General features: G+C 38.8%; 1 protein-coding gene across 1 annotated transcript; it reads left to right on the plus strand.

The window, feature by feature from the left end:
• Nucleotides 1-1,846: 1,846 nt before the first annotated feature.
• Nucleotides 1,847-19,206, plus strand: LOC145775468 (uncharacterized). Its single transcript, XM_082586765.1, has 16 exons — nucleotides 1,847-1,879; nucleotides 3,620-3,751; nucleotides 8,085-8,295; nucleotides 8,722-8,956; nucleotides 9,560-9,727; nucleotides 11,060-11,121; nucleotides 11,419-11,479; nucleotides 12,357-12,493; nucleotides 12,836-13,681; nucleotides 13,822-13,923; nucleotides 14,000-14,083; nucleotides 14,180-14,347; nucleotides 15,435-15,534; nucleotides 15,742-15,815; nucleotides 16,081-16,201; nucleotides 18,022-19,206. Exons 1-16 carry the CDS (start codon nucleotides 1,860-1,862, stop codon nucleotides 18,108-18,110), a joined length of 2,610 nt encoding a protein of 869 aa, XP_082442891.1. The 5' UTR covers nucleotides 1,847-1,859; the 3' UTR covers nucleotides 18,111-19,206.
• The last annotated feature ends 461 nt before the right edge of the window (nucleotides 19,207-19,667 follow it).

Consider the following 19,667-nt stretch of genomic DNA (forward strand, 5'->3'; position numbering starts at 1 on the left):
TCCAGTCGTGGGATGGCGCCCGTAAGCAGCTATTACCTTTGTTTAATGAGCAGGGAGAAGTCCTCGCACAAGTGAAGTGATGCAATACTTTTTCAGTGCAGCCGCAAGTGAAAAGATAAAGTTTTAGCAATGGATACTGAAAATGCGAAGTGAGTACTTTAATAGTGTTTGGTGTCAGCAACCTATATTTTAATGAGGGTACACTTTTGTAGGTTATAAGTTATTGCTTGTTTATTCCAGTTGTAGCCTTTAGTAGTTTTGTTTGCACCTTTTTAGCAATGAATGGGAACTAAACGAAATGTACTAATACACGTCATACTACCAAACATCAAGTTTTTATAAGTTTACTGGCCTTAGCTTAGGGTTGGCCTAAAATGGAAAGTGCACTGCTGGCAACTTTGATTTGGTTTCTTTGTAGCTTCTTTGTAATTATAGTTTGGTGGTCGGTAGGCTAGATGTAGTCACGTCCACTTAAAAGTTAAGTAGGTTCAAATCTACCGAATTAGTCACAGCTGTATCGACTGAACATTCACGTTTTATGTTTGTTGATATGTTTGTTCATATCCATTATATCCCTTTCTCAAACCGCACCGATAGCGCAGTCAGTTAAGACTTTGCATTGAAAACCGCCAAAGCCAAAAAATGATGGTTCGAATCTCGGTGCATAGGCTACACTTGAGCCTGTGCATGTGCACTGTAAAAGCTTTTTGTTCAGCGGCATCTAGTGATGAAATACTGTAACCTATAGACAACAGGTAACCTGAAAGGGTTCCGCTGAAAAAATACTTTCTCAGTCCAAGGATGAAAATAAAAAGAATAAGAATAAAAATATAACAGGAATAAGAATAAAATTGACAGCTTGTGTCGGCTCTGACTATTCTTCCAATGATTACTCGAAGCATTAGCACAGCAATACACCGTACCTACTTGTCTAATTACGAAAGACGGAGCTACCGGGCAATCAACCACAACAATCATGTTTCAACATTGTTGCAACGTTTCAAAGCCATTATAATTCATGTTAAATGACGTTTGTCTTACCAACAGTTTGCCTTCCCAACACTTTCTATTGCCCTCCATAAGTTTCTTTTTAGCTTCGTCGCTTGTTAAAAGTGTCTTCCCAAAGACATGGCGCATGCTCTTGAGCGGTATCGAACCAGCGCCCTTTCGATTGCCGTACCAGAGCTCACACCACTCGGCTTTGCAGCCGAAAAGTTAATTGAGAATGCTACAGTGACCGTGTGAGACTTTAACCACTAAACGCGGTGGCTCTGAATATGAGTCACAAGAATGGTAGGCACTTTAACGTATTCTACTCTTCGAAAACAATAACGAAATCATGCGTAACGTATATGCGAATCAGCTGATGTCAGTCATGTGACTCAGTACGTGATATTCTTATCATTCTTCTCGAAAGATTTTTGATACAAAGAAATTTAAGTGAATGTATGACCACAACCAGCGTGGCCTAGGAATAGTCATCTCGATTGCGTGGGTTCGATTCCCACCCTCTGCTTATATTCTTTTTTCTGCAACTGAACTGAGTGCAAGAAGGATCTTAATGACTGCAATCAATTGAGTTTGTAAGGAAAATTGTGACTAAAACACCAGTTATGTCATATACGTCATGCATGATTGCGTTATGTCCTTCGGACAGTGGTGTACGTTAAAGAGCCTACCCACAATAATGTAATTACAGTAGATTTGATGATGCGAAATATTCTGATAAGTCCAGTCGTGGGATGGCGCCCGTAAGCAGCTATTACTTTTGTTTAATGAGCAGGGAGAAGTCCTCACACAAGTGAAGTGATGCAATACTTTTTCAGTGCAGCCGCAAGTGAAAAGATAAAGTTTTAGCAATGGATACTGAAAATGCAAAGTGAGTACTTTAATAGTGTTTGGTGTCAGCAACCTATATTTTAATGAGGGTACACTTTTGTAGGTTATAAGTTATTGCTTGTTTATTCCAGTCCAGTTGCAAACTTTATCAGGTTAGACAAAATAAGATAATTAAAATCGTTACAGGAGCATTTGAAATGAAAACTAAATTACTGCCACTCTATCAAGAAAATAAAATACTAACTGTTAATTCTACTTATAAACTAGAAATAAGCAAATTTATGTACAAATTTTATAATAATAAACTACCGGAAAACTTCAAAACTTTCTTTACACATGTATCATCTATTCATTCGTATAACACCCGACGTTCAAGTTCCAATTCACTTTATACTAAACTGGCAAATATCCAATTATTTCAAAAAAGTTTAAAATGCATGGGAATCAAGGTATGGGACAATTTACCTCAAAATATGAAAAAAAACATGAACAAAGGCTTCAAATATTTCAGTAAAATGTGCAAAATACACTTCTTCAATAATCAAGAGCTATAAAAACGACATCCACTACCTGACTATGTTAATTGTTATTATTGTTTGTAGTATCTGTATTTGTTTTGTTTTTTCTGTTCTTCCTTCCTTCTTCTTTTTTGTGTCAATTTGCAACAATATTATCAACGCAATACTTTCTTTTGTGTAACTATTTGAATGAGAGAGTGCAGACTCGACGACCTCCTACGCCTTCAGGGCTACGGTCTTTCGCACTCTCTCATTGGATGCACACTGTCAGTTTTTGTTTTATGTGTGTTTCGGCGTTTCGCATCCAAACAAAAATAAAATGACCATCCATCCATCCTTGTAGCCTTTAGTAGTTTTGTTTGCACCTTTTTAGCAATGAATGGGAACTAAACGAAATGTACTAATACACGTCATACTACCAAACATCAAGTTTTTATAAGTTTACTGGCCTTAGCTTAGGGTTGGCCTATAATGGAAAGTGCACTGCTGGCAACTTTGATTTGGTTTCTTTGTAGCTTCTTTGTAATTATAGTTTGGTGGTCGGTAGGCTAGATGTAGTCACGTCCACTTAAAAGTTAAGTAGGTTCAAATCTACCGAATCAGTCACAGCTGTATCGACTGAACATTCACGTTTTATGTTTGTTGATATGTTTGTTCATATCCATTATATCCCTTTCTCAAACCGCACCGATAGCGCAGTCAGTTAAGACTTTGCATTGAAAACCGCCAAAGCCAAAAAATGATGGTTCGAATCTCGGTGCATAGGCTACACTTGAGCCTGTGCACTGTAAAAGCTTTTTGTTCAGCGGCATCTAGTGATGAAATACTGTAACCTATAGACAACAGGTAACCTGAAAGGGTTCCGCTGAAAAAATACTTTCTCAGTCCAAGGATGAAAATAAAAAGAATAAGAATAAAAATATAACAGGAATAAAAATAAAATTGACAGCTTGTGTCGGCTCTGACTATTCTTCCAATGATTACTCGAAGCATTAGCACAGCAATACACCGTACCTACTTGTCTAATTACGAAAGACGGAGCTACCGGGCAATCAACCACAACAATCATGTTTCAACATTGTTACAACGTTTCAAAGCCATTATAATTCATGTTAAATGACGTTTGCCTTCCCAACAGTTTCCATTGCCCTCCATAAGTTTCTTTTTAGCTTCGTCACTTGTTATAGCGGTAAACGACAGCGATCTTTTTTGATAATTCCCAGTTTTGGACTGATACTCTCGGTTTATTTTCAATTTTCCAGAAAGGTGGCACTCCAAAATGGTGGGAATTTATCTAAAGATTTAAAATCGGGAGATATTGGATTGGATTATGAGCAAACAATTGATGTTCTTCTTCCGGACAATTCAATTCGAAGAGTGAAAGTGCCAGTCAAGTAGGAACACATTCTTTTCATCTAGAACTTTTTTAATCTTGAAATTGTTTTAATTGCTTTAAACGCGACTGATATCCAAATCATCTCAACCAGCATTATCGTAGATCCACACAACAATGCGCAAATGATCCAGTCTTCTTTGTTTTATTTGAGCCTCTGGGGCCGATAGTTAATGGTTTACCAATATAGGTTATTATGATGGATCACTAGATTACTAACTTGTTTCATCTTACAGACTTTGGTTCACTCGGCTAATATAACAAATGCAAATACGTTTTTAAACTTATTCAAGCGGATCCGGGGGGGCACTTGGCCATGTCAGTATTCTAAAGTTTTTGTTATATTTTCTCACTCCCATCACTCGCTCAGACCCATTTAATTGACCTGGCAGATGCATTGGACATGCAAGGTTTCCACAGTGGATTTAAGGATGAAAGTTTTTTTTACTTGATAAATTCTTACTTTTATTTGTCACAAGTATTCAAAAAGTGAAAGCAGAACGAAATTATTTCTCCTGCAGTCTTGTCTTGAGATAAAAGTGTAATAATTGCTTTCAAGACAATTTTGATTGTATCTGCTATTTTCGCTTTTGTTGACTCTGGACCAGCTAGTTCAATTTATTGACAAATTGGTATTTGAAAACCAGTCAAAAGTATAAAAAGCCAGAGACGTAGCCACGGGGGTCCTAAGGAGGGGAGCAATCCCCCACCAATTGGAGTGGGGGGTAACTAATGCAAAATGACCCCCCCCCCCCACTAATGGAGAGAAAAAAATCATTTTTATTATTTTTTTACTTTTGTGCTTTATTTTCATTTTTTTATTTTGTTGCACAACTTTTAAGTTTTTTGCTTGGAAACTCCGACTCGCAAGACAACGCCAAACTATGTATCCTGTCAAAAATATAAGCATCAGAATGGGGTATGTGTGACGTCATAATTTCTCACTGCTACAAAGTGTTTAATTTCGCTTTTTACCGCTCACAAACGAAATCTACTACAGTTGCACTGTTTCAATGTATTTCGGCGTTCTATCGTTGTAACTCGGCGGCTTTTTTCGCGGAGATTGATAGCTTCTCTTCGCCTTTGTTTGAGCCATGCGAGGCTTGATGGTTTTGCCATGTCATGCGATTTCGTTGATGGCGAGACGATGGGTGGCTTTTAAAATTGATTGCAAGGGACTGCTATTTGCTGAGTCAAGTAAATTCCTATTTTTTTTAATAATATTAATATTTGTAAAATTTCATTTTCTTTTTCATTTTGTGTTATTTCTTACACAGCGCAGATGGTAGGCCTTCCTGTAGTAGGCTATCGATCAAGATGTCTCTCTATTTTCAGTTGTTGTAAAAGTTAATGCATTTTAGCTTTAATTTTATTTTTTCTAAGTTGAATGTAGGCCTAGGTTTGACCTTAACGTTTTTTACCTTTTAACCCATTTACGGCCGGTGTCCTTTTAAAAGGACATCGTTTTGAATGCATCAGTATTGCATCATCTTATTTTGATTGAATCATTTTGGACTTGCTAGTAGTTGATTGATTGATTGATTGATTGATTGATTGTAGTTTTATTTGTTGCGAGTATAAACACACATATTCAACAAAGTCGGATAAAACTAACGATAACGTAGAATATATTATGTGTGGATACTGCAACGGGTGGCTGCGAAGTGACCTGGAAGGTCTTCTAGTCGAGCAGTCACCCTCAAAGGGTCAAGTTGTTTAGGGTCTGTTTTGGAAGGTGTTGATAAATATTTGAGAACAACGTAATTTTTCTGAATTTTATGAAAGTTTGAAGATTGTTGAAAAATGAGAAGAGCCGGATAAAGTGAAGTGAGGAGGAACATGCATGTTTTATTGCCTATTGGTAATAGATATGAATTATGTTTCTTCATAGTTTGGCACTCTATAATATTGTGCTTCCTACTACACTCTAATTTGTGTAAAGTTTTGCTTATTTGATTTGTTTATTTTGCTTTATATTTATTGTTGCCTTTTAAAAGGACACCGGCCACATGGCCACATTTTTTGCTAGTTTGTAACACTGTCAAAGAATATTGAACATCGTGTAAAAGCAGCACATTGCGCCTATGGAAGACTTAACCATCGTGTTTTCAACAACCATGCTATATCTATCCGCACAAAATTATGGTCCTCCGGGCAGTCGTTCTATCCACCCTTCTCTATGCTTGTGAAACCTGGACATTATACCGCCGTGACATCAAACGTCTTGAAAATTTTCAGCAGAGGAAAGAAACTGGGTCAAATGCTATAGGCACTCGTTGGGACGATTGTCTCACCAAAGATGCACTCCTTGATCGCGTTAGGTTGCCCAATTCAGAAGCCACCATATTGCAACACTGCCTTCGCTGGACAGGACATGTCATGAGAGGGTCAACGAGGAGGGACAACTAGAGACAGGAAACCTCCCCCAGAAGACCAAAAATGAGATACAAAGATCAGCTGAAAGTCTCCCTCAACCATGCAAACATTGATCTGGATTCATGGGAAATCCTTGCTAGTGACAGATTACTCTGGAGAAAAAGATCTAGGGAAGGCACGGAAGTTTTCAAAAAAATAGATACAAAAAGCCCAAGAAAAACGAACACTAGCAAAGCTAAGACTACCACGTCCCTCCCTCCATACAATTCATTCCCCCCATACAATGTGACTTTTTCCTACGTCTTTTCCATCATAGATTGGCCTCCAAAGCCATATATGACATCACCATCCAAAGCCAAATTAGATTTGATGACGAAACCAATGCTCGGTTACGAGCTGGAGCCGACGAATGTCAGTGGGGTATCGCTATGGTTTGTGCCGCCCGCGGCGGACCATGATTTTGCACCCCTGAACGCGTGAAGTAGGAACCAGCAAATAGGATTCGAGCCAAATCCGTTTCAAAAAAGATTTTTACTATGCTTTTTCGTTTAGGTTTAAAAATATTCTGCCGCTACAAGCTTCCTACCGGGGGGGAGGGGGACTGCCTAATGGGGGGGCACCCTCCCATTAGCTACGCCGATGGTTATCTTGAATATAATATGTTCGTACAATAACTTTGAAACGTCCTTCAAGAAAGATCTGACAAATTTCTACCGAAACAAACACCTTCTTATGTTAAGGTATTGCGAGATTTATATTTGACCATGTGGCCGGTGTCCTTTTAAAAGGCAAACAAAAAAATGCATCAAAAAAGCAAAAATCATCAAATTTTTTTAAACTAATTTAAAAGTTATGGCAATACAACTTTGTGGCTGAAATATTTCCTAAAAAGAGCAATGGGAACTTGTGGCGGCTTTTAATGGGTTAAATCTAACCGTTTATCGCATGAAGTGCAAAATTTGGAGGACTTGAGTAAAGGAAGAATACTGAGAGGGATTTTTGCGTACGTCCCCTCTACCAGTCAAAAATGTCTCAAAACTTCAAAAAATGTGGCAAATGTTAAAAAGCTTTTGCTCGCGATTTTAGATTTGTTGAAATAATTTTTTGTATTTTAAAAAAAGAAAAATTTTGCGCCTTCGGCGCGAAACATGTCGCCTAAGACTCTGTATAAGAAACTGAAGCTTTCAGTAGTGTGAAGGAGGGTATGGGGGGCGACCTCCCAGAAGTATATGTGATGCGATATAATCCAATAAGCCCCTGTCGATGTCAAAACATCGTTCGCGCCCGTGCTTAAATTACCCACCCCCACTCTCAGGAAGTGTCCAGAGCCTCTGGTAAGCATGATGCAAGCTTGTTTTAAGCATATTGTTACGTACTAAAGCCGCTCGTTTCATTCATCTCCTATGGATTGTGAACAAATACAATCTTGTTTATTTTACTTGCGCTGGAGACTCACCCAAATTCAATAAGCTAAATCAGTATTTTTTACGTTGATGCAACGTCTGTAGAGTTCAATCACATGGAAACTTGGTTTTGTTTTATCACTTTTATGAACAATAGCTTGACAAAAGAGATCCAAAAAACTTCTGTATCCGGGATAATGTTTGGAAGCGTTTGTGTCTTATCCATTTGTTTTTTTGAAGACAACTCATGCTTTTCGGAGAAAAAAATATCTTTCTCCTCGATAACTTTACTAATATCGTACCCTCAAAATTTTTAAAGCGAATTCTTTAGATCTCTTTTGGTTTAAGACGGTAATCCAATCTTCTTCTTAATGACCTTGCATATCAGTCTCGGTGAAAAATAATTCATCATTTGTCACACCATCATGACATCACCATTGCTCTACTTCTACAACTTTGGCGTTGTACATTGTGGTGTTGACTTTTTTAGAATCCCAACGAACTTCATCATTGTTCACCCAATAATGTAATTTTGAGTTTGTTTTTTTGTTGCAGCACTACTTGGGGAGACCTACAAACCCAGTTTCTTTCCCACTTTAAGCTCTCCTCCACCTCTCACTTGGTGGGATACGTATCAACATCGGATACAAAGGAAGCAGAAGCGACAGCATTGTTTGGCCGAATGAACGTTGTCATGGTAACCATTAAAGAGAAGAACCCGAAGATGAAGTCAACAACCGTTTCGCGCAGTATCAGAAAAGACAAGGTTGTTTGCTTTCATTGCTTTGTTAAATCAGCTATTGCAATAAAACTCTTGGCAGCTATTCAGGCAGATACTGTCAGTGGTAGAGGCTCATCTGTATACAGCATGCTTTGGTTCGGTTCCAGATTGGAACCCACCAAAGATTGAAAACGATGTTGATTGTGTTCTTTAGGGGAAAGCAGTTATACGTGGCTTGGATCCCACTGACAATATGATGTAAAATGACAGAAATGTGATCTTTAGGGTTATTGGAATTGTTATTGTTATTAAAAAGTTAAGAAAGTTATTGTTATCGAATGTTATTGGAACACATCTGGACTTATCACCTGGGAAACTGTATGGACTTCTCTGGAATCCAATTCCACCTCCTTAACGTGCCCCAAGCTTTGTTTCGATCTCATTCGAAACAATGATTTTCTTTTTTCGCAGACAACCGAGCGATTGATTGTGAAGCTGCCCCGGTCACGTCAGAGCGTCATGCGCGTCGACCCCAAGCGCCCCCTCAGTCTCGTGTTGGCTGCCACTTGTGATAAGTTGAAACTATCTGCCGAGGCCAGGCTTGACGCCGAGCTCAGGCATCCAACCCAACATGACGTCAGGTTGAACTTGGATTTGACATTGAACCACTATAACCTTCGTGACGTGTATTTTGTACAAGCCTCAGGTCAGTCCGGTCAATGGTGCCGTGAATATTGTAAAAAAATATATTTATTTTTAATATTTTAAGCTCGGATTTTTATGATTCTTTCGCAACTTTGGTGAAACAATGCACAGTTGCGCACGGATTGTTTTGTTTGTTTGTCATTATACTTTGTTTGATTGTTTGATGATTGTTTGAGAATTGATTACATTAGTAACAAGGTTAGAGATTAAAGACTTTAGGACACCACAAAAACTTATAAATTAAGAAGCAACTGTTGGAAATTCGGAAGAACAAAGAAAGGATAACAAAGCGTATACAATGATTACACATTTATGTGTAATCGTTCATGATTGCACTGCCCCAATGGCGTTTTTTACATTGATTGGATACCGTGGTGAAATCTCTCACTAGGTTTCTCACTAAAGTCCCTAAAAGTTTGTTGAACGAAATCAAGATGAAAGAAAGCAATCAAGATCGTCTTTCCAGAAATATGATTCTATTGAACGTTTTGATTATTTCATGGGCACTCAATCACCGTATTACATCACTAACCATGGTAATATGTGCGCAGTAAACTTTGTGCGCATACACAAAAGCGCTGTGCTACTTTTCTATATTTTATAGAATCCAACTCATTGCCAACATCTACGCCCCCAGAATCTTTGTATACGAAACGAAAAGCTCCCCCACCCCCACGGCCCCCGCTTCCATCTATTGTCCCAAAGAGCAAATCCACTTCCGATCACGAAGAGTCCACCTCGGTTCCACGAACGACCTTCGACCACATTCCAAGTATGTTACAAGTCAATTATTGTGGCTTCCTAAAACTTTTTAAGTTCTGTGACCTCAATTTAGAAATTATTATTTGCACCAACGGCGTCACACTTGTATGGTACAATCCATATAATAGACTTGGTTTCATCAATTCAGTGTGATATTCTCTGCTTTTGACCTACAGTTCAATAGGCTTGCTTTGAATTTGTTTTGCGGCCCCACTATGGATTACAAGCCATGGTGGTAGAACATAGTGGATCATGTTCTACATTTATAAGTTAGTTCTTGATAATACTGGAAGCGACGAATCAAGGAGAAACAAACCTTATGCAAATACAATCATGTTTACCAGAGGCTCATCAGATTACCTCAAGCATTTCCACAGTGTCACAGGGACGGTGTAGTGAATTCGAGCACTTTGTGACACAATACAAACCATCCCAACCCAAGTCGACAATACGCATTTGATAGTTTACTTGTCTTTTACTTTTACGTAATAAAACACTGTACAATGAGGGTAGTTAAATCGTGTACAGCTGTTGGGGGTTAATTTAGTTCTAAGCCAGTACAACCAACTAAGATACTTTAATGCAACGAAACGTAACAACTACGTCGTCATCTCTACTCAAACAACGACTTTACGACTCATTGACAAGGAGAGTTATCAGCAGCAATCGGTTGAATGTTTGCCAGGCTGGGCGCAACGGGATTCAGCGATGGACGCTGCCAACAACAAGTCAGAGGCTCATACTGACGTCAACATGACGTCGACGTCCTTCTCTTACGTCAAATGACCTACCAGTTGTTATTACATCGATCTTACGTAATGTGATATAATTTTTCAGCATTTTCTAGAGGTTTACGTTACCTGGCTATGTTTGCTTGGTAATGAAAGAAAGCGATGATCAAACATTCCAATGGTTGACAACCCAACCTCAATCAACAAATCAGTTTATTTTTATGTTAATTCAACGTCTCGAGGCGTTAAATCAATGTAAAAAAGACTAATTTGCTATTTCGTCAAATACTTCTTACTGTATCCAGTATTCGGTCGCCTCTCTATGAACGCCTTTCATAAATCTTTCGCCAATTAATAGAAAACATTATTTTCAAACTTACGACAACTACTAATCACCTACAACTTTTTGAATCCATTGATAACAGTTGTTCAAACAACCTGGACCACTATTAACCTGTACGCCATCCTCGTATCATTACTCTACTTAGTCTACTAGAACATTGTTTCTTAATAAACCATAATTGATTTCGCTAAAGCATAACAAACTGTGGTGTGTGATGTCATTAGAGCTTTATTCTCTCATAATTTTTATGTGATGCAATTGTGTCAAGGACCGAAAAGAAGAACTGCACCTCCTCCTCCAAAAGAAAGTCCTCCACCTAGTGATGAGCAAGTACGTTTTAGTTACACAGCAGAAACACAGCAAAAATAAGTGTGAAATAACAGTGATAATAATAATGACGTATCAAAGGTTTCACTTGAGCGATGCATTTAGAACATAGATCCTGATGTGGTGATTGCTTATGCTCTTTTCTTTGTTACATTCATAGACTCATTCAGCTAAGTCGCTGTATATATCACAGTATTGCAACACCTTTTCTCAAAGATTACCAGCGAACTATCGATGGTGACATCACATTGTGCTCTGTTGTGATGTCATATCACCTTCAACAAACCTTATCTGTTTTAGGTGCATGGTGATGCAGCAGATCATCAGAATGTGACGTCACAAAGAGAAACTTTGAAGAGTGGTAAGCATCATCAGGGCCGTTGGGCCCGGTGTCAACAAGATCCTTGAGCCCCACATCAAGATATTTATAAGAAAATGGCGCTGTACCCCAAGAATACGCTTTGGCTTTTTATGTTTCCCGTTCTCCTTGAAAAGGTGTCGGGCCCCTAAAATTATCCCGGGTTCAGGTCAAAAAGTACCCCTTGGACCCCCTGTCAGCGCTACGGAGCGTCATTACATTGGTTGACACAGCTTCAACAAACCGTATACCAGCAGTCCACCAACCAGCCGTCAAATCAATGCTTATTTGCAGTGATTCAACGTTTGAATAAATTTGCTGATTCGAATGAAGGATAAAGACAAACCTTGTTTCGTAACCAAAAATGATTATCTTGTTGCTTTAAGCACACCAGTGCTGTTCAGCCAGCCCACTACCAACCGTGAACAATATCTGTTGAGGAATATGTAATGTGCGGTAACATGTTTACACGTCTGTAGCTACTGTAGTAAAACTACGAAGACCTAAAATAAACCACAAACACACAAGAACAACAACAAAGATGTAGCAGTTTGATTTTGAATGTCAGTAGGTTACCAGAAACGATGTGTGCCATTTATGAAGTTGAAACAGATGTGAAGTCGCTATTATGGGATAAAAACATGCTTGTAACATCATTGCGAGGTCAAGGACTTGTTCCGTTCTAAGCAATGTCAAGCATGGTTGCCAGGTGGCCTAAAATTTGGACAAAAATAAATTGGCCTAATTTAATATACAACTATCCGACGGCTAGTAAGTCATTTGGACTTTTTCTTTGTGCAAAAGTTTAATTTTCTTTGATATCAGTGAAGTGATAAATAAATGTTCGATAAATCTTCATTGTAAATTATCGTGTGTTTAGGTGCAAGCGCAGCTGCTGAAGATGAACATTTTGCTATAAATGAACTGGATAAAATATTAGACGAAGAGCTTAACAATCTCAAAGACTTAGATGAAGTGACAACAGCTCACGTGCCCCACAAGCCCCCCAGAAAACACGTAACAATGCATGCTTGTTAATTTCGCGTGCATCCAAGCTTCGACTGTGAATTGTGAAGCCTTCTTTCTTCACCACTGATGCTTCACTGATCTTGCTAAAGATAATACCGAAAAGGTTCCAATAAATCACTAACGTTTTACCCACCATGGCAATGCTTATTCAGTGAATATAATATGTTATATGTGTCTTTGTACAATGATCACAATATATCCTATGTATAGTAGCTACAGATATACGTATGTTGCTCTGTGGCAACGTTGACCATTTGATAACAGATACTTAACAATGGCGTGCTTAGTCAATTAATTGTTGAGATTTGACCTGATATGCAATTTGTTTAGAAACATAAAGACCACGTTGTTGTTGATGACATAACAATATTGCCAATTGATGACATGGATAAAACTAGTGGTAAAGCGCGTATATTCTCTGATGACGTATTTTCAACACATGACGAGGCCCATTCTGAGACTCAAGATCCAACGAATAACAATGTTCATGTCACCACTGAAGATGAGCACACATCTAATGATAATGAGAGATATACAGCTGATGATGACCAAGCACATGCTGTTAGTGATGATGAGGCGCCTGTTGATGATGCAGACAGCTCTGATGAAGACACTTTAAAAGTGACTGAAGATGCTCCTGTATGTACTGAAGATGACCATCGCACGATTGAGGATGATACTATTCAAACAAGTGAAGTTCCCCTTCCAGTCACTGAAAGTGAATATCTTCCCAAGAGTATGACAAATGATTCTGTACAAGGTGCCACTGATGATGACAATTCTGCAACAATCACTTTGAAAAATACTTCCATCCATCATACAGAACTCACCACTAGTCCGACAACGACTGACAATAAACATAATGAGCAAAACGAAGCTTCCTTGAACATTGATAAGAAATGTGACGTCATAAAGCCACTGGCCGACAGTGTTATTCTTAAAAGAAGTGATGTCATCGAAGCAGCAGATCACGACGCTGGCAGTGTTGATGACGTGGCCGAAACGAAAAGCAGCATTGTACCACGTAGTAGCGATGTCATCACGCCTGAACATAAAGTAGGCGTCTCTCATGATCCTCCCTCTAATGTGGATGACGTCCATATTCCTATGAGCCACGGGATGCAGTATGGAGACATCACTGTTTACGACGTGGAGGAAAGCGGTGAAATTGTCCAGGTAATACTGTATGTTCGCTCCTCATGAAGATCGGGCTCTTATTCGGCTCAAAAGTCGGATTACATTGATTCTAGTAAACAAGTTATCACAATTGATTTCTTCTTTTTTTTTTAAACTCTTTATCGAATTGTCTCCTCCAGGATCATCCAGCAGCTCAACAGGATTTCAATTCAAACTTCTTTGATGATCTTCCTCCTCCACCACCGTCACTGTTGAGTGACGTCATTATTTCGTATGGTGATGTAAGTGTGACTCAACAGTTATAAATGTGCATTTGTCGTATCTTTCTTCTCATCAACTTTGTGATATGTTTCACAGGAATCAAAATCTGAAACAAAACCACCGAAAGTCAATGACGTCATCGACGGAGATGTGATGGCGGGCAAGAAGCTCGAGGCAAAGGTGACGCCACTTCTATTTACCCTGCGAATTAACATCTTTTGTAGCGGTTAAACTCTTAATTTTTAACTAATCCGAAATGAAATCACATTTCGACAGGATGACGGGTTTGATCTTCACATTGCTGAGAGTTTCAACATTCCAATCCAAGCAATTGGCGAAAAGGAAAATACAAAAGGAAACAATAAAAATGAACAAGCCAGCAAAAATTACAACACTTCCAAACGAGTGCCTGCCAACACTTCTACAAGCAACGGAGTTAAGCAGGTGGCTACATTGCGGTAATGATAAGATCCAGTTACGAATTAGTATTTACATCGTAAGTAAACAATATTGGCAAAATAAGTAGCCTAAACAATATCCTAATTTGAACTGTTATGTGAAATCTTGATGTTGCAATCGCATGTGAAGCAAAGAAAATATTTTCCTCGACAACAAAGTGCATAAAGTTTTGAGTATGAAACCCAATCGTTTACTATTCAAACGTAGATTGATCCGGTTAGCTTCAGTCTTACCAAAGAATGACCAACTCGCTATGCCTTTGATGAACTTGCCGTAAACTCAACTTGCAAACGACGAGTTATTATGACGTATGCTCCAAGTGGCTGTCAAATAGCGAAAACTATCGTATCGAGAATCATTGTCTCGTATGTGCCTGGCATTGTTGACTCGTCTCCTTTCTAATCAAACAGAACGTTTCTTTGAGCCTCCTCTATTTTAGAGCTTCATGCAAACAATGTGTTTTAACGTTGAAAAAACGTTTCACCTTTTATCACCGGTTTTGCGCTTTCTTTGAGTAAACAAGGAAAAGCTTAACCTTACGCGCGACATCTAGTGAGTGAGGTGTCTCGAGACTATCTTGACAAACAAAACCTTTACGTTTATATTTTGTTTAAGACTACTGCTAAATGAAAGTACCAAATACATTTTCTGGTTCGTGATTGCGCAAGAGTGAGTTGAAAGCTGAAAGTTCATTCTGCATCAAGCTGATATGTGTCATTATTCGTACCACAATAATTGGTAGAGGTTTTGTGGAGAATATAGCTTGTTGTACCACAAACATATGAAGCCAAGTGGTATTACCGAGTTGAACATATTTATTTTGTACACAATGCGTATAATATAAGCTACATTAACAAGAATGTACATCAAACGTTTGAAGGCATGCCTGAAGATGAATACGAACATTGGCTTCCTTGCTTTCCTGTTTACTTAATCTTGATCTTCAACAGCGCGCAAGCCTTGATACAGAAAATAAATCTTTCTCATTCCTTAAACATGAACTTTGCCAAACATCAACTGCAAAGTACATGAGCAGTTTTATAACGACGGTTTTCAAACTTTTCATCTTCAGCAAAGCGCTGAGTCATCGTCAGAAGACGCAACAGCGGCGGAGATCGAGCGGCTCCATCAGCAGATAAAAAAGATGAGGAACTCAGTGAAACGAGAGAAGGGTACGAGCATTTCTGGGCAGCTTGAAATTGAATTATTTGGGATTTGTACCGTTCATAACGAAAACACTAAACTAACCGGAAAGCAAATAAGTTTTTTCTTACATTAATATTACATCTGTGAACTATAAAATAATGTAAAAATTGACTGATTTGCCGGTTGAGTCAACATAACGAAGTATCGATTATGAAAGTATCTTTTTCATGCAGATACATCCTCAAGAAAAAACTGGCGCTCGGGCTCCAAGACTTTTACGTTTGTTCCCAACAGGAAGATGTCTGCGGTGAGGCCCTCTCTTTTATTGGCGCATTTATGATGCCACACATGTGTCATTTGTGACGTGTCATAAGGGCAAAATCGACAGTGGACGCCTGAATCCAGAGCAGCCATCATTGTTCCTGCAGGAATTGAGTGTTGTTTGACCGCGCACGTTTGTGACGTCATAACACTAGCCACTACTGTGGATGCAGTTTGAAAAGATAATTTTGTTCGGTATTGTTTTGTGCTTGTCATTAACAATCGACTTTAACTTACTCATATTGATGCAGACCAACCACTCGGACGTTGAAGTAGCCCCAGTCGGCGGAATAGAGCTCTCCAATAGTGGTGACTTTAAAGCTGTCGATGAAGACACACCCGCCAGGCACTCTCAAATAATAACTCAGGAAGGTAAGTCACAAATTGCCATCACCTCATGGCGCTTCTTCATTGTTTCTGATACAAGTTATCGTTTTATGACCATTTTCCACTTCTTATTTTTTATGAAACAATTTTATGTTAGCTTCCATACAGTCGGAGGTGTCGTTATTTCAATCTCAATAAACATAAAAGCTAAACATCATTGTAATGTCAGCAATACGAAAAGCGAACCCCTCGCTCTGTTAATATCGATGGCAGGGCTGCGTTAGTGGTTTTAAAGCATTTTGCAAGCAGTGGCGGATTCAGAAAGTAATTTATAGGTGGACCTAGGAAATATCTTGGTGGGCCTTCACCAATAATGCCACGGCGGGCCAGCATACAAAAACTTAGTGTTACCGAATATCTATTACAAATGCTGTGAAATAGTGATGCTACACCAGACAATTTAGTGCCACTTGGTTATTCTAGGGTTAAACATTAATATGTTTTTGTTTCAAGAATCTGATTTTGGGTGGGCCCACTGTCAATCTGGGTGGGCCTGTACCAATCAGGCCCACCCGGTAGATCTGCCCCTGTTTGCAAGTAAGAAGAAATACGAAGATTAAAAGTAAACTAAAACTACAAAACGAACTTTTCCACAATCGATCATTTATCCATCGCACTTCCTCTTTATGGTTCTACAGCTCAAGGGATGTTCTCTAACGATGTTCAGAAGTTAGACCGCAAATTTATTCTTTACAAACGAGATGAAAGCGTCTCACCATAAAAACGAAAAAAGTCATTTATCCTTTGAAATAATCTATCAGGTTGCTATAAAATAGATTGAAGTTTTTATGGATTCTTTACTCAACAAAATCTTTTCTTTATTCGTATTATTAAATCCGTAGGCTACTTTCAAGCCTGGGACTAAGTCGTTTTATTACCACAGCATGTTAAAGTTAAAGCAACACTATGTTAATGTAAGCCGGCTGGACGACTTATGTAAATGATTGTGCGAAAGATAGATGTGTCTCCTACGCTCGTCGGGAGCCATGTCTTGCTACTTCAGAGTAGGGTACGGATGACATATTTTAAGGTGAACAGGAAGTTTGTCTTCTTCTTACCTTCATTCCACTTCACTATATCTCCAACAACAAAGTATATTTATTTTTTTTACCTTTCAATGATGAGACTCACTATTATTTAAAAAAAAAATCAAAATGGGTCTGCCATCTAATAAGCACTGCTTAAGAGTAGGAGGCTCATTGAAAAGTAACGCAGCAAGTAATTACACTTCCATCTGTCGGTTTTCAAGTAATCGTACTGGCTCACAAAACTATTATTCTATTCAATACGGTACCCGGTCATTTGGTCGACAGACATTTGGTCGACATACATTTGGTCGACAAGACATTTGGTCAACAGGACATTTGGTCGACAGGACGTTAGGTCGACAGAACGATTCATTTTAGGGTTAGGGTTAGTTAACTAACCTTAACCCTAACCTTAACCCTAACCTTTACCCTAACTCTAACCCTAACCTTAACCCTAACTCTAACCCTAACCCTAACCCTAACCTAACCTAATTCTAACCCAAATGTCCTGTCGACCAAATGTCTGTCGACCAAATGTCTGTCGACCAAACGTCCTGTCGACCAAATGTCTGTCGACCAAATGACTGTCGACCAAATGTCTGTCGACCAAACGACTGGCTACGATTCAATACGTATATAACGACCGTGTTGCAAACAGCAATGAATCGCAACTAGTAAGTTTTTACAATGTCTTGTTGCTCCCCACAGTGACAGTAACTTATGTCTATTACTTGCCACAAGAGTGCGGTGTTGACGCTTCTGATTGCATCCTTGCAGCTCCTAAACTTCGTCCAACACTCCCCAGCTATTACAAGAAATTTCTTGGCGCCAACGCCTTCGCCGCTAAAGACTCATCGTCAAAGTGACGTCACTTCAGCAACAAAGTCCTCTATGATGTCATTCAAAGACGAGAAAACTAAATCAGAACTGTTATATTTGTTGACGCCATAAAGCTATTCTTCAAGTGCTGTTATGTTTATGTTCAGAGTTTATTTTAATTTTGTTTTTATTGAACAAAGTTGTTGCAAAATTCCTTATCACGTGACCTCATTTCTTACTTGTCTTCAGCGTCGAAGTCAAAGTGACAAATAATTTCCATGAAACTTTTGAAATGAGTATAACCAAAATACCACAGTAAAGTATTTTGATTTTCACATAATGTTCCGGATTTTTTCATGCCATCAACCAATGGCCCATTGTCCCATTACCCATAACCGATCTCTTCGTCACATAGCTCCAATGTGATCAGAACTGATATGCTTCTTTATTTACCAGTTCATCCTCAAACGAATACATGCGCTTATCTTTCTATGACATCACTTGATAAGTCACTGTGACGTATATTCCTCATCACCATTATCATTGCAATTGCAAACATCAATCGAGAATCAACAAGCTGATTGTTTACAATTATGACCTAAACATTGTGGCGTTTCTTGCGCTTACGCAATGTGCATTTCGTCATGGTTGCGACATAAAGTCTTACTAGCGATGACGTAATGTTTAAATTTCATGTAACTTTGTTTGAATGATGATATGACGTCGACCAGGTGTTTGTGTCGCCATAGTTTCTAATTGTGAGACGTACAATCGGTTCAAGTCAGATTGAGTGTGCGTATTGAACCGATTATTTTCGAAGCAGAGACGATGCAATCCTTCACTTGTGTTTGTGATGAACAATGTCAGAAGTCGTGTTTGTTTACGTCAGTCCATGTGTCTACATTGAAAGGCAGTTGTTATAATCCGCCCAGGTTGGTGTCAGCGAAACCTCATAATCCGCCTCAGATGGAAACCCTTTCCTTCCTAGCACTGAAGGTAATAAACAGGATTTCTTGGCAGGAAATGTTACTTTTGTGATTGAAGCGTTTATTTTTTAGTATCATCACCGTCTTGGTGATTATTCACAGGACGATACTTTAGAACGAAATGACGAAATGTGACCAAAATAAAAAGTATATTTCTTTTCAGACGAAAATAGCTTAATTTCTGGAAAATAGATCAAACGCTTATTAGTAGCCTTCAAAGTAAGTTTTCTTTTTTCTCTATAAAGTTTGATGTTCATGCTCAACTTTCGATAATTGTTTCACACAACTCCCGGACCAACTTTCTTCACAGCTTTGTTCTCAATTATGTCGTCACAATATGTTTCTTCTCCAGCTGTCATAATGATTGGACAAAACTGTAAAAAAATGCCTCAAATAGCATGGAGGCCAACCATGTGGAACGCTATCATTGTTTCCCTTTTATACGGAATTAGCCATTTAGGCCTAACATCAATAGGCTAGTAATCGGTAGTGAACGGATGATTAGCCAGGTACATCTCAGCCTCAACAAATGTCAGTTTAACTCCATTCCAGAGAGATTGTTGGAAGTAGCGTGTATCTGCTTTCGAAGCAAAGTCGACCTTGAGCCAGCGTGGATTT

This window comes from Aplidium turbinatum, chromosome 1 (assembly GCF_918807975.1).
Source record: "Aplidium turbinatum chromosome 1, kaAplTurb1.1, whole genome shotgun sequence".
NCBI classification, from domain to species: domain Eukaryota; kingdom Metazoa; phylum Chordata; class Ascidiacea; order Aplousobranchia; family Polyclinidae; genus Aplidium; species Aplidium turbinatum.